Source organism: Lithobates pipiens, unplaced genomic scaffold (genome assembly GCF_037356315.1).
Source record: "Lithobates pipiens isolate NorthernLeopardFrog02 unplaced genomic scaffold, aLitPip1_a1.2 Scaffold_13, whole genome shotgun sequence".
Taxonomy (NCBI): domain Eukaryota; kingdom Metazoa; phylum Chordata; class Amphibia; order Anura; family Ranidae; genus Lithobates; species Lithobates pipiens.
The window spans coordinates 304,576,979-304,601,111 of NW_027507718.1; the positions used below are offsets into that span (position 1 = coordinate 304,576,979).

General features: G+C 44.5%; 1 protein-coding gene across 1 annotated transcript in view; it reads right to left on the minus strand.

The window, feature by feature from the left end:
- The window catches only part of ANKRD50 (ankyrin repeat domain containing 50), a 102,392-nt gene extending 80,751 nt beyond the window's left edge, over positions 1 to 21,641 (minus strand). Inside the window, exons 1-2 of the mRNA XM_077476877.1 lie at positions 21,421 to 21,641; positions 5,222 to 6,088 (exon numbers count right to left, since the gene is read on the minus strand). Coding sequence (XP_077333003.1) covers positions 5,222 to 5,697 — 476 coding nt within the window. The 5' untranslated portion in view covers positions 5,698 to 6,088; positions 21,421 to 21,641. The remainder of the gene's footprint in view (positions 1 to 5,221; positions 6,089 to 21,420) is intronic.
- Positions 21,642 to 24,133: the final 2,492 nt, after the last annotated feature.

The window sequence follows — 24,133 nt, forward strand, 5'->3', positions numbered from 1 at the left end:
CAGGGAACCCCTGCTAAAAATGAGAAATCTACAACTCATGATACAATAGTGTGATGGTCAGTGTGGAAGAATTGTCCTTACGCTTGTGGTCATTGGGAAGAATTACCTACTTACAGATCAATGGTGTCAGTGGGAACTTATCTGAGAGGCAGAAATTGACAATACTGAAGGAACCCCTAGCAACCTTTGGAGGAACCTTAGGGATCCACGGAACCCTGGTTGAGAATCACTGGTCTATAGAATATAATAGATTTACCAACAGTATTGTTCAGAGGAGTTGATCATTAGATATAAGCCACCACTCACATCGGTGCGTCTTTGAAATCACACTACTTCAGTGTGATTTCAAAGCCACACAGTGTGATTTGCACTGCCAATTTCATTGCAGATTGCGACTTCATACAGCAGAAGGCTACGCAAGTCACAATGAAATTGGTAAAGTCTGTCATTTGCAGTAAATTGAGCTTTATCAAAAAAGGAGGTTGTCTCTCTTCTGTAAACTACAATTCTCTCCATCCCCCACCAAGGCAGACATATTTGTAGTACAGTCTGGAGTGAAAAGGCTCCCTCCATGGTTACATTGAAGGAGTGTAGCCACCTAGGGACAGGGCTACCAGGTAAAAATGAAGGGGAAAAAAAAAAAAAAAAAAAAAAAGCCTGTTTAAAGTGGTTGTAAACCCTTACAACACACTTTGACCTACATGTAAGCCTAGATTAAGGCTTACCGGTAGGTCCAAGAAACATCTCCTAAACCTGCACGGTTTAGGAGATATTTGCCGAAAGACAGGCACCGATGTCTACGGCGCATGCGCTGTAGACAGCGGCACGCTGCGGTCAGCGGCGATATGCCGCAAGTGGCGGCTCCCGTGCGCATGCGCATGGGTGGCGGCTTCGCCGAATGACAGCGGTGGAGCAGGAGACCCACCGAGAAGATGGATGCGGCGGACTACAGGGGACAGCGGTGACTTCGCTGGCTCCTGTGTCAGGTAAGTGACACATAATGGACTACTATGCGATGCATAGTAGTCCATTATGCTTTACCTTTGCAGGAAATGAAAGAGGAAGTAAACTCATCAGGGTTTACTTCCTCTTTAACCTACCTCTGTTCTCCCCTGTTCCATTCATGGAATACTTTTTATTCCCTTCACATAATACATGGCTTTTTGTGAATGGACAAGGAGAGAGGAAGGAAAGACTGAGCAGTCCCCAAACTCTACATTGGTTGGAACTGTCTATATGGTTGGAACCAGGGTGGATTTGATTTAAATCAAGTTGATTTAAATCGTTAGTAAAAAGGCTTGATTTAAAATTTTTAAAGAGCAACTGTCATCTCTGTCCCACAGCGGCAGCTCTTCTGACCCGCTGTTGACTCAACGACAGTCTAATTCACTTTAACGGTACCGCTGGTGATGCGGCAATGAGACAACAAGGTGAGGGATGTAGCGACAGCAGGTGAGTGGATGCCCGCTAACAGGCACTGCCATGATGGATCTGAAATGACAGGTGCTCTTTAAATGTGAGGACTCATTCTTGCTGGTAGTTGGAATCTTTAGTATTTGCAAACAAAATGAAGGTTTCCCATTTAGAATGATATTCTGTCCGATTAGTAAAACAGCGACATCAGAACCAATTCAATCATACAGTTTGTAGTGTACATAGATTTGAACAGTGGGATAAAGGAATATTCCTGAACTTGGTTTTCTCTCATGGCTACTGTGAAATTGTGTGAATGCATCAATGCAGTGCATGTTATCGCAGTTTGCAGAGCTTGGGTTCATTGAATGAGTTCACTAAAAATGTAAATATTGCAGAATATACAGCCTCTTGCTACATAACCAAGCTCCATTTCATGCTGAGTAAAACCAAATGAATGCATCTTAAATAGGAAACTATCTCTAGATAGACTTTTGTGCCAAACACATTTTATTCAAATACATTTTATAAAAATCAAATCACAAAACAAAAACTATCAAAAAATAAAGTTTTTTTTTTTTTTTTTTGTTTAAACATCATTGATTTATATCCACACTGCAGCAAACCCAAAGATCGCAGCCAACAATACTATCTGGCATGAATAAAACTAGGATGTTTAATATCCCAGCTACAAGAAATGTATCTGGGAAAAAAAAAAAAAAAATAAAACACAAACAAAAAAAAAGGGGTACTGCCACCAAAAAAAAAAAAAAAAAAAAAGTTACAATTCTTAAAAAAAAATAATAAAATTGGAAAAACAAAAAAATAAAAATTCCCCTCTAAATACCTGTTGCTAGGGGGTCCCTCGTAGTCTGCCTTCTTCATTGCCCGGGCTGGCGACATCACTTCCCCTCTTGCCGCACAGTCATCTGGGACCTGTCACGTGTCCCAGATGACCGTGCGGCGTATCACGGCGCCCTGCGCCACTTTTTACTGCTAGGCGAGAGTGCTACCCACATTTTCCATTTACACCAGTTTTTCCATTCGCTTCCGTTCAGGACCATTTTATAAAAAAAAAAAAAAAAAAAAAAAAAAAAAAAAAAAAAAAACCGAACAAGTCTGCATTTTTCATCCATTTAAAAAAACGGAAGCTGACAAAGCTGATGTAAACTGAATCAAATCTTTTCAGCAATAAAAGACTGAATGGATGAGGCCCATGTGAAAAGGGACCTAAAATATTACACCAGGGCATATCACAACAAAAGGTTCCTAAAGTCTTACGAATTGCTTTCTTTAAAAATGAGCCACATCTCGAGTATAAAAGCCTGTCCCTTGCCATCATGTTGCATCTTGCTCTCTGTGTGGAAACAGTGATCTATCTGAAGAGGTCCAAAAGGCTGTCTGCTGAGTCAGAGCAAGAATCATAAGCTTTGCTGATTGCATAGCTACAGGTCTGGCTCAGTATTGGGTGTGTCATGCTGGTGTCCTATCATATACAGTACCCCATGCGCAGCACACACAGATTCGGAAAATAGCCGAAGATGAATGGCGCCTGCGCCGCGAGTCCAGTTTCTAGCCCCACCATGCAAGTGGACATAGAGTTGGAATATAAAAGAGCCGAGCGCAGCGAGGCCGAACCCGAAGCGTGGTCCTCTAATTTTCCCAGCCTCATGTCCACTTGAATGGTGGGGCTACCACCTCGACTCACGGTGCAGGCGCCGTACATCTTCAGAGATTTTCCGAAGCTTCTTCTGCATGCGCAGTACGGGGCAGACTCTATATGATGGCCGGACTGAATCACTGTCACTGTGAAGTTTTTTTGGGGGGGGAGGGGACAGATCAGGAGCTCTCTGGTATATCAATGAAATGATGGTGCATCAGTGGGCGTTTCAGACCAGCAGTTTCAGACTCCCGAGTCCACCCACTACAGAGAGCGGAAGTATAAAATGACAACAGCTCACTTGGAAAGAACTTCAATGGAGCAGAGATAAGGCCGGTGGACAGGAGGACACACAGCATAGCAGCCACCAGTCTTACAACACAAATGTCACAAGGAATAATAAGCCGATTCAAATAATAAGAAAAGAAACAAGTACACTGCAGTGAGGTGTGAAATCACGAACGCTAAGGGAATACATTTTTTTGCCCGAAGTTCAGCTTTCCTCAGTCTATGTGGCTTTGTTTACATCCTTCTCACAAATATATATATTATTATTTTTTTTACTGCACTCACACAGTTCCATAGAATTGTCTGAGGATGTCTCAAGTGTCTTAGGCCCCTTTCACAAGGGACGGATCCGTAATGATCCGCCCTGTGATGATCCGCTTGCTCAGCGGGGATCGCTCTGTTTATCCCCGCTGAGCACACTGTGCTGGGACCGCCCCGTCAGCTCTCCGCTCTCCTCTATGGGGGATTGGATGAGCACGGACCGTCTGTCCCTGTTCATCTGATCCGCTCTGCAGACTAATAGAAAAATAATATTTTCCTCCGTCTGCAGAATCGGACCATAGTGGAGACGGATGATATCGGGTGTCAGTGGATGTTCATCCATAGACACCCGCTGTCCCATAGGGATGCATGTATGTTAGTATTTCATCTGCAAACGGATGGATGAAATACGGACATACGGTCCGCATGTGTGAAAGGGGCCTTAAAGTGGTTCTAAAAGGCAGGAGGTTTTTTTTATCCTAATGCATTCTATCTTCTGTGTGCAGCAGCTCCCCCTCATACTTACCCGAGTCCCATCTTGATCCAGCGATGTTGCACGAGAGACTCTGCTGTCTCCCTCCGGCTTGGCTGAGACACAGCAGTGAGTGTCATTGGCTCCCGCTGCTGTCAAAGCCAGTGAGCCATTGAGGAAAGCGGGGACAGGGCAGAGTCACGGCTCAGTGTCTGAATGGACACAAAAAGTAGCGGCTCAGGTGTCCCCATAGCATGTTCCTTGCTGTGGGGGCACTTGACAGGAGGGAGGGGCCAGGATTTCCGGGAAGAGGAGGATTGGGGCTGCTCTGTGCAAAACCACTGCACAGAGCAGGCAAGTATAACATGCTTGTTATTATTTTTTATTAAAACAAGGACTTTGTACCACCAAGTTTCACGTGATGGCAGCATTCATCTCTAGAGAACATAACTGTGCAGGCAATGCCAACGCATGTTGGCCTTCTTTAAAAAACTTGAGAATCACAAACTGCTCCAGTGCCCCTCCAGCGCTCATCAAAGTACTAAGCTTTGAAGTGGGAGGGAAGGACTGGGTCAGGCTCCCAGTGGCCTGCTGATAGACCAAGTCAGCTGCCAGTACAGGCATCTGGGATAGATCCCGACTGTGAAGTTGGGAACTTTCCAGAACCTGGACTAACTGAGTGATGTCAGCACACAGCAGGTTCAAGCCCATGGTCAGCTGAAAATGGGTCACAAGAGAGCAGAACTGCACTTCTGTGACCCGCAGGAGGAGAAGTACAGGCAAAAAAAGCCTTGGCCATACTTCTGCTTTAATATTGAGTGTGTGCTTCCAAACGCCAGGTTTGGGAAGTAGGCAGAAAATTTTGTATTAAAATGTGGCAACGGAGGTTCCAATATAATGTTGTTAATGACCATGTTAAAAGAGATAAATTACAGACTTAAAACAAATGCTCCAATTAAATCCTTATCTGTAAAGCTATAGGCATTTTAAACGGATGGATGATTTTACACGAAAAGACAAGATGAGCAGAGTAGATAAAAAGAACATTCAATTTTTGAAATAAAAAAACAATTTGTGTAGTATACAAAAACTGGGAAATTTAAAGGATTTTGCAAACAAGTCTGTACCTTTTAAAAACCTCTGATGGATTCCGTTCACATTCTCCAGGTTGTAGCAATTTCTGAACTGAGGGATCATTTAGTTTTTCCTCATATCCAGGCATCAGTCCTCCTTGGCAAATCTGGTCAACGAGGGTCCTGATAAAGTTTCCCACACATAATGTGTCAGAGTCTTGGGCCCTGCAGAAGTGAAAAGCCAAGACCTGGCGGTGTACTCCTCTCTGCAAGCCAGCAGGTGAACTTGGCCACACCAGCTCTGTACAAAGGGCTGTCTTTCCACTTCCAGGACCGCCAACAAACAACAAACCCCAAGCTGACCCTTTGCCTGTGCTGCCACCATTGTTGCCAGAATTTGCCACAACTGACAATTTGTTTGCTGTGATGGCGCTGCAATTTGTTTTTTCCTGCAGGCAGTGCTGAAGCTTGTGAAAGATCCATTCCCTGCAGTAGAAGGGCTTTCCTTGCAGCAAGCTGGTCTGAGCCATTGCAGCTATTGCTTGTGGATTTGAGCTCTCACATAGGACTGTGTTACTTCAGCATGTGAAACTGAATAAACCTTGGGGCAAAACACAGAACTGAATTCCAGTAGTGACATATCCCAGGATGGGTCAGCGGAATGCAAGGCGAATTCAACAAACGGTTCCTGTACATGTCAATCTCCACGCTACGCGAGTTTAAAAGCTTTCATTCGTTTTCTTGACATTTTAGGTTCCAGTATTTGAAAGACTCAGTTTATAGCCGAGATGGCAATAGGCTGACTGCATCCACAAGTAATATTCAGTTGGCTCCAAAAGTTAAGTACTCTCATCACTGCATCTGGATTTCATATAACGATGCATTCTTTCAGTACAGGCAGGAGACAATACATCTGGAAATCTAAAAGGAGGAGTAAGGAGAAAAAAAAAAAGAAAAAGACAGCCGTTAGCATGCAAACACTGTTAATCACATGCAACGGTTCATATGCAAACAGCACTTAACAAGCTTTATTTATGTTTGAATTGGGAAGACAGTAGAACTAGAAAATGTGTGAGGTAATAGATCGGTTATACCGTTCAAAAGCGGAAGTCCTAATATATAAAAAACGGTTGCTGTGGCCAAGCCGGATTCAACAGTGTCTTAATTTATCAAAGCTGGAGGAAGGAATGTGTTCAAAATAACCAATCAACTTTCACTTTTTCTTTGGCAAGACCGTTTGGAAAGTTTAAAAGTAAACATCTGATTGGCTGCTATGTACCGCACATTCCTTGCTTTCAGCACAAAAATGATGTACTATGAACCTATGGAAATCTTATGCATCTTTGACCATTTAGGGCTCATTCACACCACAATTCCCCTGTTCTTTGTGCAGGTCCGCATATGTATTTGTAGCATTTATGCTGCATTTCCATCTTGTATGCTGTGCATTTTTAAGGATTTATTTTGCATTTACTTGCCTGTATTTTTGTGTGAAAAAAAAAATGCAGCATGTTGTACTGTTTTAAGCATTGAAAGCATTGCAATAGTGCAAACTAGGCTCACTGAAATACATTCATTCGACTGCATCTGGAGTAAACAAGCCCTTACAGTACATCTAAAAAAGGCAAACAATCAAAACACCTGACACGGTTCTACTGCTGCTGGATAATGCTAGCAATGGTGGGAGGAGTTTACATAACACATGCCCATCTATTAGTAAAGCCATTGTCATGCTCTTTTGAAAGGGTGTTGCAAGTGAATAGCCTTGATAGCTGGCCGTGTGTTATGTAAAACGGAATCATCCTGATCTGAGGTATGTGATTTTACAGGCGGGGGTATTTGTAGCAGTGGGCCGGAAATGGGAGGGGTATGGGTGTGGCGTGAGCAGGTCAACTGTGAGGGTAGAACGTGCAGAGTCTTATATGATTGACACACTAGGGCAGTGATGGCGAACCTTGGCACCCCAGATGTTTTGTAACTACATTTCCCATGATTCTCATGCACTCTGCAGTGTAGTTGAGCATCATTGGAAATTTAGTTCCAAAACATCTGGGGGTGTCAAGGCTCGCCACCACTGCACTAGGGAACACAGGAATTGTTATAGTAGAGCTGCACGATTATTCGTTTAAAAAAAATAAAAAATTTAAACAGTGCAGAGCCCAGCTGTCCCCAAAAAAAAGAAATAATATAATAGTATCAGACAAAATGCTTATCAACATTCCTCAGGCTGAGAGGTAGAGAAGAAATACAATGTATCTTAGTTCTTCTTAGATCAAAGGAATGAACATCAGTCTGTAAATGAGGTCAGTTTAACCACTTAAAGACCAAACTTTGACACTTGTTGGTTACAAGGTAAAATTTGTACTTTTTGCTAGAAAATTTACTTAGAACCCCAAACATTTGAGATAAAAAATTTTTAACAGAGAATAAAATGGTGATCGTTGCAATATTTTATGTTACACTGTATTTGCACAGTGGCCTTTCAAATGCCAATGTTTGGGAAAAAAATAAAAAATACACTTTAGTGAATTAAAAAAATAAAAACAAACAGTAACCTTAGCCCAATCCTATTTGTATAATGTGAAAGATAATGTTACGCCGCAAGAATCGTAATCTTTATTCTAAGCAAAAAACAAAAAAAAGAATTGTGATTCTCATTTTATCCAGAATCGTGCAGCTCTGTGTAATAGCAATGCCCCCAGTGACATCATGACACCACACTGTAGTCCAGAGCAGCGGCATACATGCAAAAAAGGGAACATGGGCATTTGAAGACAGAAAAAGCTGGGCTATCTCCTGATTAAGACCCCTTTCACACTGGGGCGGACGGTAAAATGCTGATATTTTTAGCGGTACTTTACCGCCAATTTCGCGGCGATATTCGGCCGCTAGCAGGACACTTTTACCCCCCCGCTAGAGGCCAAGAAAGGGTTAAAACCACAGCAAAGCGCTGCTACAGCAGCACTATGCCGGCGGTATTTCACACTGGAGACACAGCAGCCGCTCTTTCAGGGCGCTTTGCAGGTGCCATTTTTAGCGTTGTAGTGCCTGAAAAGCACCCCAGTGTGAAAGGGGTCTTAAGGGCTTTCAACTGCAGTTGGGGGGGGGGGGGGGGGGGGGGAGGGTACATTTCTAAATATTCTGCTTTTATATGCAAAACAAAGAGAAACATGTATTTTACATATTACATGAATTTTCTCCTTTTGAGCATAGTTCTACTTTAATGTAGAATTCCAGCTTGATACTAAATAGTCTTATAAAATATTCCCATGCACGCCTACTACCTATGCTGCTTAATCTGTGTAAAAATGATGTACTTACCTATTTTTAGTCCACTCCAGTCCAGTGATCTCCTGTGTCAGTGAGCGCCGGTTGCAGAGAAGAAGAGGGAGAGCTCAACAACAGCTGGGAATTTGGTAGCAGTCACTCAGATTCCCATGTCCTAGTCGTTGTCGGCTCTCCCTCCTCTCCCCTGCAGCCACCACTCACTGACACAGGGGATCATATGACCAGACCAGAGGGGGCTAGAAATAGGAAAGTATACACATCATTTTTGCGCAGGTTAGGCAGCATAGGTAGCAGGATAGGGGAGGGAATATTTTAAGACTACTTACTGTTAGGCTGGAATTTTACTTTAAAGTAAGCATCTACCATACATAAAATGATTGCTCGGGAACATTCAGCCTGTGGTGCAAATACATTATCTGACCACATGCTTTTAAATGGCTGAGATTACAAATCCGTGTTGAGTCTACTAGCTAATCTTTTGAATATCTTTCCTCAGTTAATGAGCAAACCTAAAAATGCAAGCTGCTAATAATCGAAATGTGATAAATGGACACTGGAAAATATGATAGCGGCTGACCTTATCAGTCTACATGACAAAAAACACTCTGCTTGTAAACTGCAGTCTACCTTGATCACTTAAGCGCACATATTCCAGATCTCTTTACTGAATCACAAGTAATTAGTGCTCACCAAATAATGCCAGACTTCTACCTAAAGTGCAGGAACCATGCACTTCTAGCTACCATAAGGACCAGGAGGATCCTGTTTGATGAAAAATGAACAGAACACCCCCACACTGCTTACTCAGCTTTGTAAAGTTAGGCCCTTTTCACACCTGTGCGACTTGTCCTGCAACTTGGGACTGCAAAATCACATGGCAAGTCGTACCCCATGATTTCCAACGAGTACCATTCATATCTGTGCAACTTCAAAGTAGTCCCTGTACTACTTTGGTCCGACTTTGATGGTAGTTACACATTCCCTGAAATTGTGGAAAAATTGCAGCAAAATCACGCAACATTAGAGTCGCGATAGTATGAAAGGGGCCTAAGTGCTGGTTCACACTAGTGTGACTAGTCGCAGGATAAGAAAAAACACATTATACTCAATGGGGCTTTTCTCATCAATGTGACTTTGGAAAAGGTTACTGTGCTACTTGCAGTGCGACCCCATTGAATATGCAAAGTTGCAAACTCGCACTACATAGTTATACTGAAAAGCGAGTCAAAATTGCACTGCAGCAATGTGAACTGAGCTCAAGTGCAACGTGTAAAGGATGTTCTGGTCCGAAAACCTTGCCCACGCTCATTGCATCTCATTGTTTTACTTGGCATGTCCTAATAAGATAAAGCGTACTCAGACTTCCTGAATTACTGTCATGTAAGGTGAGAGGATCTCCCTCTTGCCCAACACTGAGCAGCACACAAGGTTTTGTGTGTCTTAAAGCTGAAGCATGGGAAAGAACATTATAGGGGTATTAAATAGGTACACACACATTATATATATATATATATATATATATATATATATATATATATATATATATATATATATATATATATATATATATATATATATATATATATATATATATATATATATATATATATATATATATATATATATATATATATATATTCATCCTGTAATGCTCTGTGCACCACTGATTACTGCTGCTTCCTTACTAACATGCAACCTCTGATGGCGATGTCACTGCTAACGTTCCACCAATAAAATTGACACTCAGGACCGTGCAGCTCCACCTTTGAGAAAACTTCCTGAATTTTAATGAAAGGATACAAGGCGTTTTGTGATCAGACAAGGGGTTTGTGATAGTCACCTCTTGTCCAATCAGAGATGCTTTACCATGCACCTGTGGAGTCCTACACCATGCTGATCTTTTAGTAAACCACATCTAGCATACATTTTTTTTTTTTTTTTTTAGAGACAAACAGTATAAAATACCGGTACCTGAAGTTGAGATATCAGCTTTATATTCCAGATGTTTGCAGTTTATTGTACACGCTGTACAGCAAAGCTCAGAGCAGGGGAGAAAGAAGCAGCAGCCAAGCAGGTGTGCTGCAATAAAAGGAGCATGCTCATAGGAGGAGAGAATGGAGTGCATCAGTCTGCTGCTTCACCTTTCACAGTCCAGTTACAGGGTGGGGGTAGGAAGGAGGTCCACTACTCTACTAGACAGGGCTGTGGGAATCTCAGAACTGTATAGAAACATCCATCCATCCATTAGTAGGGGGAAACAGCTCTCATATTTGTTACACCTGGGTTTTTAGCCATTTGCTTGGAGTTCAGCTAAGACACATGTGCAGACATGGTACAGCTGACCCATGCTATAATTTGAAAGGCAGCTTGCTGTCACAATAGATGGAGGCCATAATGCATATAATAAACAATGATTTTTGATAATAGGGTTTAACATGATCTCTCAAATACTTTAATAGTACACCCTTTACCTTTAATCAGGCCACTCATGCCATGCAAGTCTTTTTTCAGAGGAAAAACTAAATGCAACATCTGGTTATCACGGGGGTGAATAGAAAAAGCTCTGGGGACCGGTCATTGAGAGATATTGCTGGTGGACACAGGTAGGTACTACAATGTCAAGGCTACTGTTAGGTAAAGCCAACATTGTAAGGACGCAGTGTGTTGACAGCTAGCACTGCACAAGACAAACAGCTAACAAACACAGACCTACTTGGCCAATTTTTTGACAGGATCCAATTAACCTACCAGCATGTCTTTGGAGTGTGGGAGGAAACCAGGGTACCCGGAGGAAACCCACGCAGGCACAGGGAGAACATGCAAACTCCAGGCAGATGGAGTCACAGTTAGGATTTGAACCAGAGACCCTATTGCTGCTAGGTGAAAGTGCTAACCACTACACCACTGTGCTGCCCGACAGACTGGGTGTGAGCTTTGTCACCTTGGCACAGGAAAAAAAAAAAAAGAAATAAAAAAAAAAAATAAAAAAAATCAAATGCAATCACCATATTAAAAAGACTAGTAAGCTGCAATATACAATACATTTTGCATTCTAGGCTTTAGCATTGGGTAAAGTTTGCCATGACACTTTAATCAAAGAAAAAAAAAATCTACCAACAACGATACGGCATGCCTGTGTTAGTTAGTGACATAATAGAATATAATAGGATACACATAAATGCAGCCACTTGCATACATACATGTGTACAGGTCAGTGAAGAAATACTTTCACTGACATGGGAGTGCACTGTAAACATGTTGAGCCTTACCCATAATTCTTATGTTTATGTGAGTAGAATTTGAAAGCGTCACAACTAAGTTGCCTATACTTGCTAATTTTGGAAGCTTTCCATTAGCTTTCAGTGAAAGGGTCACCTGAAAATGAACAGCCCGCAGCAACCTTTCACCCAGTGTTTTAATCATTTCCTAGTTGCCAGCAAGTTAGTGATCACACTTGCAGTGAAAATGGATTGGAGCCACATGAATGCCACTTAAAAAGAATTTCCCTTCATTTGGTTGTTGAAAATCCCCCCAGTTGATCAAATGGTTCCAAAGTTGCCAAGTCTATGACCATAATCATTATACAAAAGATGTGGCCTACACTGTTGAGATTAACAGACGTTCCCCCTAAAATACACCAAGTGAAAGACTTACAGGTAGAAATACCAATAGCTGGAGTCAATGAATGTGAAGGGATTCCCCACTATGCTGACAACTGCATTAAGCCTTCTAGCACAGATCCTGGAGAGAGAAAAAAATAAAAAAGAGCCCACTCAAAACACCAGCCCAAATATAATGGGAACCTTACTCTTGTCCCACTGTGGTCCTCAAGCAGAAAGGTGTCCCTTGCAGTGGCCAGATAAATTGCACCGGCTCTCAGGAAAAATGGACACTAGGATTCCAAAATAGAAATAATCACTGCATCAGATTCAAGAATTTATATAACAAAATCTCTTGTCCTAAACCCAGATCTAGGTATACGTCGGGAACAGAAATATTCTTCTATATCAGTAGTTTGCAGCCTAACTGATCAGTCAAATAAGAGAAGAGGGGGAGAGGAGCAAAGGCTTTGGGTTACCGCATCGCTGGATTGTGGGACAGGTAAGTGTCTGTTTATTAAAAGTCAGCAGTTACACTTTTTGTAGCTGCTGACTTTTAAATGGGTGGAACTCTGCTTTAAATGCAGGTCTATAGTTACATGTTTAACCACTTGCTTACTGGGCACTTAAACCCCCCTCAGTCCCAGACCAATTTTCAGCTTTCAGCGCTGATGCAATTTGAATGACAATTGCGCGGGCATACAACACTATACCCAAATGAAATTTTTATCATTTTTTTCCCACAAATAGAGCTTTCTTTTGGTGGTATTTAGTTACAGCTCGGAGTTTTATTTTTTGCTAAACAAACAAAAAAAGATGCAAAAAAAAAAAAAAAAAAAAAAATCATGTTTTAATAGTTTGTTATAAAATTTTGCAAACGGGTCATTTTTCTCCTTCATTGAAGTGCGCTGATAAGGCGGCACTGATAGGCTGCATTGGTGGGCACTGATGGGCTGCATTGGTGGGCACTGATGGGCTGCACTGGTGGGCACTGATGGGCTGCACTGGTGGGCACTGATGGGCTGCACTGGTGGGCACTGATGGGCTGCACTGGTGGGCACTGATAGGCATAGTTAAGGCGGCACTAATAGGCACAGATAAGGCGGCACCGATGGGCACAGATACGGCGGCACCGATGGGCACAGATACGGCGGCACCGATGGGCACAGATGGGCACAGATAAGATGGCACGGATGGGTGGCACGGATAAGTGGCACGGATGGGTGGCACGGATGGGCACTGATAGGTACCACATATAGATGGGACTGATGGGCACTGATAGGTGGCACTGATAGGTGGCTCTGATAGGTGGCACTGCTGGGCACTGATGGGCGGCACTGCTGGGCACTGATGGGCGGCACTGGGGTGCAGCACCTTTGAGGCAGATTGGGTGGCACTGTGGGTGGCACTGTGGGTGGCACTGTGGGCACAGACGGGGGGCACTTACTTTTACTTTTAGTTAAACTTCAGGATGGCACTGCGGGAGGCAGGTGGGCACTGGCAGGTGGCATGTGGTGCCTTGCATTGCTGGCCGTGATCGGGACTGATGTCCCGATCACGGCCGCCGGTGATCGGCTTTTTTTTTTCTCCTCGCGCTGTCAGCGCGAGGAGGAATAATAGCCGATTACCGGCTCCGTTCTATCACATGATCAGCTGTCATTGGCTGACAGCTGATCACGTGATAAGGGGTTGGGATCGACCCCTTACACGGATCGGTGATCAGGCGAGTCTCACGGACTCGCCGATCACAGAGCGCGCCGCGCGCGCCCCTCAGGGGGCGCGCAGGCCGCTCGTAACCGGGACGACGTCAATAGACGTAGTCCCGGAAATCTAGGTCCGCGCTAATGCCGTCATTCGGCAATAGCGCGGTACCCAAGTGGTTAAAGAAAAAGTGTGGGGAAAAAAAAAAAAAAAACTATACTCAAATCTCTGGCTGCAGCATCAGTTTGACACGGCAGCTGTGCCCTGCTGGCTCCAAGACCTGAGCAATCACATGACCGCTGATCGCTCAGTTCTTGGATCACTCTGAGCAGAGCTCATAGCTCTGCCCCTCCACTCACTGGAGAACCAGAAATGGAGTGACTAGCTCAGGCTCTCAGCAGGGAGCTTAGAGGCCGAGCCAGCTGCTCATCAGGGAATTGGGTGGATCCTGACATTGTCGGGATCCTTCCAGAGCATGCAGCAGCTCTGTGACCTCAACCGACACCAGCTGTCAGTTGATTCTGGGTGACAGGAGTGGAAAAGTAAGTGCAACTCCTGTGACCCAGAAGAGAAGAAGTACGACCAAAAAAAAAAAAAAGTTTGGCCATACTTCTCTTTTAAATACTATCTTTGTAAAAAGAGGCGAATAGTTCTTACCAGACTTCTTTATTCTCCTTGAGATAACACAGGATTTTGCAAAAAACACAGGACAGTTCTAAATATGGTATATGAAGACATGATCCACTGGTCTCTTTTACACTTTGCAATCAGATATAACAAAAGTACTTCTAAGGCAGGTCATAGACTGAGCGATTTTATTTCCTGCAACCAGGAAAGAAAATTGCATGTTTCTTCCAACAAAACAGTGAGTGTTGATGGGATAATCAATCCCACTAAGCTACTGCTTTCCCCCAGCAGGACCCGTCCCCGCAGGGTGAACACAGCAATAAATCACATGTAAAATCCGACAGGATGGTTGTACCCAAGTTGATCGATCAATCAACTTGGGTACATTTAGCCTGCCCATACATGGATCGAATCTTGGTCAGTTTCTGCTAAACTGGCTGAGATTCGGACTATGGCCAGTTTTAGAGAGCAATTCCACTTTTGTTGTATTATGTACATTGGAGGGATTAAAAAAATAAAAAAAAAAAAAAAAAAAAAAAAAATTGTTGGATTGCTACTTTGTTATTCTGAGAAAAAAATCCCTGGGTGTCTGTCTGCATCCTTCTTCAGAAGTGAGTCTAATGGGAGTGGTTTCTTAATTATCAACCAGCTGCTGCACGTGCAAAGCTCCAATGAGGAAAACAGCAGGGTCTGAATCCCTTCAGATGCAATTTCCTTGGGAGCATCGCAGTAAAAATCATTTTTGTTCCAGGGAATGCCTGAAATATTACTTTTATCTCAGTGCAGACTTCTGGGAAATCAGTGAGCCAATCACACAAGCAGAACACAGAACACCTCCAGGTAGCCATATTGCATTTCACAGAAAATTAAAGCTGCAGTTTGAAAAGGAAAAGGTAATTTTTAATAACATTCAATTACAAAATTACTTGTGTCGCAATTGTATACACTATATTTTTTTATTTGCTTTTTTCCATGAAAGTAGTTACCCTTTAAGCTGTGTTAAAGAGGTTGTATACCCAAATTTGACATTTTACAGGTAAGCATTATTATAGGAATCTGTACGGTTTAGGAGATATTCCCTTTGCATGCAGCCGTTGATGTCGGTGGTGCATGCGCTCTGAATGCCCGGCTAAAGGTCCGGCAGAAGTGCCGGACCTTGCAGGGAAGAAAACTTATGTGCAGGAGTGATGTCATCGCGGCTCCGGCCACTCCCAGTGGCGGAGCCGCGAACCCGGAAGACACGCCAAGGGTAAGATGTCAGCTCCCTCAGCGTGCACTGGCACCCGATACAGGGGCTTCATTCTGAGGAAAGTATTTCATAATGAGCTAGTATGAGCTGCATACTAGCTCATGCCTTTGCCTTGCAGGGTTTTTTTGTTTCTTTTTCCTTTTTTTTTTTTATTTATTATTATTTTTTCATGTGCAGGTATACAACCACTTTAATGTGGGGAATTGAGCAATGTTCTTTCCTGCAACTAAAAATGCTCCATCTATGGCTGGCCTAAGGGAGCAAATAAGAGCAGTTCATGACATATACTTTAGTTACCAATGAACTAACAAATGTGAACCAACAAGGAGTGGATTTTAATTTACTTACCTCTAATTACCATAGCTAAATGACAACAGTTTAATAGCATGGGTAAACATGTGGAAGGGAATACAGGCCGATATTTTCCAATACACAGCTGACTTGCTGTAATGTAATCCCACAGGAAACAAAACAAAACAAAAAAAAAAAAAAAACCCACACACACAACCACCACTACAAACTGAAATTGTATTGCTTTCCTCTGGCTTACATGATAGCCAACAAAAGGGCAATAGGCTGCACTGCAAAGCACCATACACGTCAAATATCTCAAGGTACTTTTGAATACACAGGTGCTAAAGAAAATCTGTTCCATGAATGAATTTAAGTGACAACGTAGTTGTAGTTTCATTTTACATAAAGCAGTAATTTTTGCCAAAATAAAAAAAAAGATGTTATACTTACCCGTTTTGTGCAATGGTTTTGCACAGAACAGCCCCTTGCCTCATTTTCTGGGGTCTCTCCTGCTGCCACTGACGGCTTATCCTCTTCTTGAGGTGCCCCTATAGCTGCTTGCTATGGGACACTCATATGGGTGCACCTATAGACACACACAGCTCGGCCCCACCCCCTCCTCACAGGAAAGGATTGACCTCAGCAGGAGCCAATGGTTCCCACTGGCATCAAGGGCCACCTGTGAATACAGAAAGAAGGGAAGGGAAGAAGAGATATTGGAGATGGGACAGCGATGGACAGAGAGAAAACTAAGGTAAGTGTTTAAGAGGGAGGGGGAGTAGATATTGAAAATCGTTTTGTTTTTTTTTAACCTTAAAAAAAGGATAAGTTAACTTTTTGGGGGGGGGGGGGGGGAATGCACAATTTTTCTACAGGAAAAAAAAAAAAGTGCATTTACAATTTTTTTTTTTTTTTTTAAGCATGTAAAGCATTACACCAAAGAATCGCTGGTGCCATGCAGGTCTCCAGCAGATCTGCTAGTGTATCTGTGTACCCCGTACATCCCGTCCAGGCAGGCAGATACAAGCTGACAGGATGAGAATGAACTACCATGGCACTTCACAGCGCAGGGGGAGGGAAGAAGATCCCCGCTAGCTGTCAGAGTCAGTCTGTTCGAACATGTTACGCCCTGAATATAGGTGTAACATGTTGCAAAAAGAGAACTTATCCTTTAAAAAAGAGAATGTAATAAAGGGTAAAAAAAAGCCTTTTGCCTCTATAACAGGGGTCTCAAACTGGGGGCCCTCCAGCTGTTGCGAAACTACAAGTCCCACAACGCCTCTGCCTGTGGGAGTCATGTTTGTAACCGCCAGCCTTACAATGCATGATGGGACTTGTAGTTGCGCAACCGCTGGAGGGCCGCCAGTTTGAGACCCCTGCTCTAGAACAACTTTAACCCTCATGCATACTAGGCATTGCGCCCCTTTGCCACAGATCCCAGCATTTCCACATGGATGGAATGCACAAGTGCACCATCCAGTACCTACCAGCACCCTGTAAAAGTCTATAAGAGGCTAAAAAACGCAGCGGCTGAACACTGTATCGCATGGTACTGGTGCTTAGGGACGTAGGCCCAGAACTCGGAATTCTTCTGTTCCAGGCTTTTGTCCCTAGACAGTTGAACATTAATAGCACTCAATACAGCATGCGGCCCCTGCATTTTTCAGCCTCTCATAGACCTTCCCGGGGTGCTGGCAGCAGGGCCGGATGATGCACCTGTGCATTCCAGTTACATGAAATACCAGCTCTGATGTACAGGAGCTAAACGCCTGGCTTGCATGAGGCCTTAGGGAGCTCCAAACCTTAGCAGAATCAGTATACAAATATTTTTAAAACTATGTGTCAATATTGATGACTAAAAATGAAGACATTCACAGGAGAAAAAAGAAAGTGAAAAAAAACGTCACTGACATTACAAGGACAACAGAGACATAACAAAAGGAATTTAGGTAACAGTCAGGATAGTTGATGCATTTTCTAGGCACTGACAAAAATGACAGCTTGGAAAAGGTTTGTTTGCTTAGCAAAAAAAAAAAAAAAAGTGATGACAGACGGGTATTTAAGAGAAAATGGGATGTGTTCCTTTAAGAATTCTCTTGGTAATGAGTTAATAAATATGTATACGAGTTGCGTAATAACATATGTTTAGATTCCACTGAAATAATCAATATACCAGCTCTGCATTTTCAAAAGAGAGGGGGGGAGGGGGGGAATGAGAGATATGTGCCCAGACACTGGAGAGCGGTGGGAATGACATGTCTGATGTGTCTGGCATTGCCCTTTTCATCTATTCCATCACATGGATCATGCTTTGCCGCATTTCACCTTACAGGAGAAGCACATTGCTCACAACTGCATACTGGGCTTTCCTTCTTTTCCTTGCCAGTTATTACAACATTGGTTTTTACAACATTGGTTTTTAAACACAAATCCAGATCACACAATTCTAATGACCCACCCCTATGACAAATCAGCTGCACATCAAGCCTGCCAGTGTACACCAACCATGCCCACAACTGCCAATATGTATGTGAAGAAGCTTCCTCTGCACTAACAGTTAACCATATCATCTACAAATAGCGAGCCTGTCCTGCAGGGTTTAGTTTTAAGCCTAACAAATCGAATGCAAGAAGGACAGACGGGGAAAAAAAAAAAAAAAAAGGCAAAAGTAGTGACTCCCCACCAGCTTTCAATCCAGAAGAGCGAGGCTAAGTTTAGACTTGCATCTTTGAAATGTGATTTACATTTGGATCATTTTTTCAGAGGCATTAACAGGCAGTGATAGGAGGAGATATGATGCCACCTCAATGTCAGTCTTACCCCCATAAATAATGCCTCCTTACCACCCGTTTTAGCCCCATAAATGCAGCAGCCACTTGCGACAATCACATGTATTGAACATACTAATCCCAACGCACACGTTCCTGTTGAAGTGGCTTTGCAACCAAGTGGGTGCTGTAGTTACCAAGCTGGAACCGTTTAAAGTTAAAACAAAAGGCGTCACCAGCACCCCAGGGGGTCTCCAAAAATGGGTCCGAAGTTTTATTAGCGATCACATCATTACAGCAGAAAGCAACGTTTTGGAGCCATGTAGGACCCCTTTATCACGTGTATTGCACATGCTTACAGCACATCCCCACTTGATTCTTGCCAAACACAACAGGAGGGATAACTTTCACCGCAGATGTGACTGCAACAACGGTCAGCCCCGTCCACTGCGTTTGTAGCTTAAAGTGATTGTAAGGGGTGTTTTTTTTTTTTTTTTTTTTTTCAATTAACAAAACATATACTTACCTCCACTGTGCAGCTCATTTTTCACAGAGTGGCCCTGAACCTGCTCTTCTGGGGTCCCCCAGCGGCTCTCACGGTTCCTCCCCACATCAGATAACCCCCTAGGAGAAGCACTCTCCCAAGGGGGTTACCTTGCAGCCACGCTCCCAAATCCAGCATTCGGCATCCATAGCTGCCAAATGTATGACTGGGCCCCGCCCCGAGCGCCTGCATCATTACATTTGATTGACAGCAGTGGGAGCCAATGGCCGCACTGCTATAAATCCATCCAATCAAGAGCCGAGTACCCCAGGCAGAGAGACAGCGCGCCCCTGCTGGGTCAAGTTCCAGGGCTCAGGTAAGCAAGATGGGGGGCTGGGAGGTCAGTCAATGCCACAGGGTGCATAGGATGCATTAAGGTGAAAAAACACATAGGTTTACAACCCCCTTCAAGGTTTGGGGGGGGGGGGGGGGGGGCGCAAAAAAACATGACTCAACTGTACGTATTTAATGCCTAAAATGAGCCCCAAGATGCAGCTCTTAGATTGTAAGCTCCAAGGAGCAGGGCCCTCTGATTCCTACTGTATTAAAGTGTATTGTATTTGTACTGTCTACCCTCAAGTTGTAAGACGCTACCTAAACTGTTGGCACTATGTAAAGCCTGAATAATAATAATAATAATAATAATAATAATGTTTCACATGAACTTAGTGTTCACTGTGTTTAACGTTCCCATACTGACTGCCAACACACTGGGTAAGGAAAACCACAATGGAGGGGACAGTATATATACACCAACACATTAGCATCATGTCTAGAACATTAAACGGTCAACTTTCATGATATGGTTGGCCTCTGGAGTGGCCCATGACATCACCAAGAAGACACACATAAAAAATGTGTGTGTGTGTGTGTGTGTGTGTGTGTGTGTGTGTGTGTGTGTGTGTGTGTGTGTGTGTGTGTGTATATTCAGAGTCGGAGACTGTGGACGCCACGCCAGAGAGCGGTCAGACACACCAGAGAACGGTCAGACACAGCGGGCGCCACACCAGAGAGCGGTCAGACACACCAGAGAACGGTCAGACACACCAGAGAACGGTCAGACACAGCGGGCGCCACGCCAGAGAGCGGTCAGACACACCAGAGAACGGTCAGACACAGCGGGCGCCACGCCAGAGAGCGGTCAGACACAGCGGACGTCACACCAGAGACTGTGGACGTCACACCAGAGACTGTGGACGTCACACCAGAGAGCGGTCAGACACAGCGGGCACCACGCCAGAGACTGTGGACGTCACGCCAGAGAACGGTCAGACACAGCGGGCACCACGCCAGAGAACGGTCAGACACAGCGGGCGCCACGCCAGAGAACGGTCAGACACAGTGGGCGCCACGCCAGAGACTGTGAACATGTTATGGCAGTTGTTGGGAGACCGGGGACACGCTTTTTTTTTTCTAGAAAGTCATTGACATGAAACATGTTACATGAGACTGCTAGAAACCACTGCTATAACAAGGCAATAGAGAAATACAGATTGATGTCCCCCCGATAGTAACACAAAAAGCACAAAATTGCAGTGCTCGGCCCCCCCCCGGGTCACATGTGTGCCACCAGAGCCGTAGACATTGCTGCAACCCGTCACCTCCATTCAATTGCACTTTAAGGCTTCATAAATGTGCCTTTTGGGCGCGTTCTCAGCATTCAAAAACCTGAAAATCAGGCGGTGGCATTTGAATGTGGGAAACGCGTCTTGAACGCAGGCGAACGCCATAGCCAAATAACCTCAAGGCTTGAAAAGTACTGGCAAAGTGGAGAAGAGATGCAGGGTCTAGAAGCAAAGTGATGGCACTTGAGAGGGCAGCAATGCCATGCTTGTCTTCTGGGGGTCTTGCCCTCCTCCTCCCCCGTGTCTATGGAGAGTTGGGCAGCTCCAGCCATCCGTGTCTGGCCGTGCAGACACACGTACACAGGGGCTGTATGCACACAACATAGAGGGGGGAGGCAGCCAATGACAGGCCAGGCCACGGTCACAGACCCCACCCAGACAGATGAGGGGAGAGGAAGCCCTGATAATGAGGGGTGTCCCACACCTAACATTGGGGGTCCTCCTCCATCACTGACAGCCAACTTGTCCCCGGCTCAGTGCTGACACAAGTCCCCTATAGAGGGTGGGTGTGTTGTCAGTCACTGATGTCTATACTCAGTACAGTCCCGGGCTAGTTACCTGCACAGGGCACGGCCACCGCCGGTCAGCCGGGCTCCCTCCTGCCGCTCTCCTCCCGGGGTGCTCGCTCTTTGTTTCCCCCTCTCTCTCTCTTTCTCGGGTCCTCAGTCTGCCTTGTACAGCGGCTGCCGCCCCTCCTCCCGGAGAGCCGGGGACTCCGCCTCCAAACAGCAGGAGGGGACAGCGAGCCACACAGACACCACCGCAAAGACGAGGACAACTCTTCGCAGGTGGCCGCGCCCACCTCGTGACGTCGCCGTCTCCTCCAGCGGCCACTTTCTAGTTACCATGGTCTGGACGCCAGCCAGAGGCGCGGGGCATCACGGGACTTGTAGTTCGGGGCGCTTTCCGGGCTGCTGGTCACGTGAGGGAGCGGGCGTCCTGGAGTAACCCTTAAAACGAGGGTCCTCTACGCTGTGTGTGCGTGCGCAGTCTCACTGACTTCTCTCTTTCTTGGTGTGAATTCTGATTTCTGTGCATGGTGGTTGAGTTCACATGTCTTTTGTATGTAGATGGTGATGGACTGACCAAGTCACAGGTAGTCCTAGGTGTGCATGGTTCCTCATTTCCACTTCACGTACTTGCCGACCAAGCGTTTTTGTCACTTTCTGTTTACAAGTTTAAACTAAAACTATGAACAAAACTTATTTTTTTCATTTTTGATAGAGTTAGGCTGCTTTCACACTGGGGCGGTATTCAGGCGTTACAGCGCTAAAAATAGCGCCTGTGTAACGCCTGAAAAAAACCGGCCCCTTTAACTCCAGTGTGAAAGCCGGAGGGCTTTCACACTGGAGCGATGCGCTGGCAGGACGGTGAAAAAAGTCCTGCCAGCCGCATCTTTGCAGCGGTGAAGGAGCGGTGTATTCACCGCTCCTATACCGCTGCTACCCATTGAAATCAATGGGACACCGCGGCAATACCGCCGGCAAAGCGCCGCTGCAGCGGCGCTTTGCGGGCGGGTTTAACCCCTTTTCGGCCGCTAGCGGGGGTTAAAACCACCCCGCTAGCGCCCGCGCACCGCCGCTAAAACGACGGTAAAGCGCCGCTAAAAATAGCGGCGCTTTACCGCCGACGCTGCTCTCGCCCCAGTGTGAAAGCAGCCTTAGGGAGGGTTATAACCCCTGTCAGTTTTTTTTTTTTTTGCCATCTGTGTCCCATTTTAGAGATTTCCATTCACTTCCTGTCCAATAGCCAAACAGGAAGTGAGAGGCAATCCCTGCAAATTAGGGGAAGTTCTTGGTGACCCCCAGGTCAACAACTAGTGTCCCCATTGGAAGATTTCCCTCTATTACTTCTCTGGGGACAACCCAAAATTTGGGATTTTCTTTTACTTTCAATGATAATGGTAAACAGGAAGTGAGAGGAAATCACTGCAAATTAAGGGAAGTTCTTGAGGACCCCCAGGTCACCAACTAGTGTCCTCATTGGAAGATTTCCCTCTATTACTTCTCTGGGGACAACCCCAAATTTGGGATTTTCTTTTACTTTTAAATTTTTTTTTTTTACTTTCAATGATAATGGTAAACGGGAAGTGAGAGGAAATTGGGATTTTCTTTTACTTTCAATGATAATGGTAAACAAGAAGTGAGAGGAGATCCCTGCAAATTAAGGGAAGTTCTTGGGGACCCCCAGGTCACCAACTAGTGTCCCCATTGGAAGATTTCCCTCTATTACTTCTCTGCGGACAACCCAAAATTTGGGATTTTCTTTTACTTTCAATGATAATGGTAAACAAGAAGTGAGAGGAGATCCCTGCAAATTAAGGGAATTTTTGGGGGACCCCCAGGCCACCAGAACTAGTGTCCCCATTGGAAGATTTCCCCTCTATTACTTCTCTGGGGACAACCCAAAATTTGGGATTTTCTTTTAATTTCACTTTCAATGATGATGGTAAACAGGACAAAAAGAGAGAGTGAATGTCCTTAATGGGGGCACAGACAGCAGTAAAAACTGACAAGCTTTCTAACCCCTCTCCACTGTATCAAAAACTTAAAAAAAAAAACATCTGTATCATATTTACCATAATTTTCCTTTCCTGGTGCCTATCCATGGCAGCATACCTGTGATAGAGCTCCATCTCAACTCCTCCCTCAGGACCAGTGAATAGCATAAATTAAAGATGTAGTCCCTCCCCCAACAATCTCCATAACATAGAATACCAAGGGTGGGAGCGTATTCTGCCATGGAGATAGGCATCAGGAAAGAAAAATCACGATAAATATGATACAATTTTCAATTTTCCTGGTGCCTCCATGGCAGCATACCTGTGATAAATAACTAGTGCACAACGAAGAAATTTTAATTGGACACCGACATAGCCGCATGAACTGATTTTCTTCCAAACTCTACTGTTGTAAGAGCCCCTGGGTCAACACGTAGTGCTTAAGATATGTGTGCCGAGAATACCAAGTGGCAGCCCTGCATACTGTTTCCAAAGAAACGTTCACCCTCGCTGCCCATGATGCTGATACCACTCTAGTTGAATGAGCATTCACTTGAGACAGAGGCTCCATATTCTTCACCCTGTAAACATTGTGTATCAATTTGACAACCCAGGATGCCAAGGTTCTGCCAGAAGCTTCCTTTCCACTGTTTCTGCCCCACGGGACAATAAGCAATCTCTCGGAGTTCCTGAATTTTGCCGTAGCTTCCAAGTAGGCCCTGAGGACTCTGGATATATCCAACTCATGACAGGAGTCTGATTCTGAGTCAG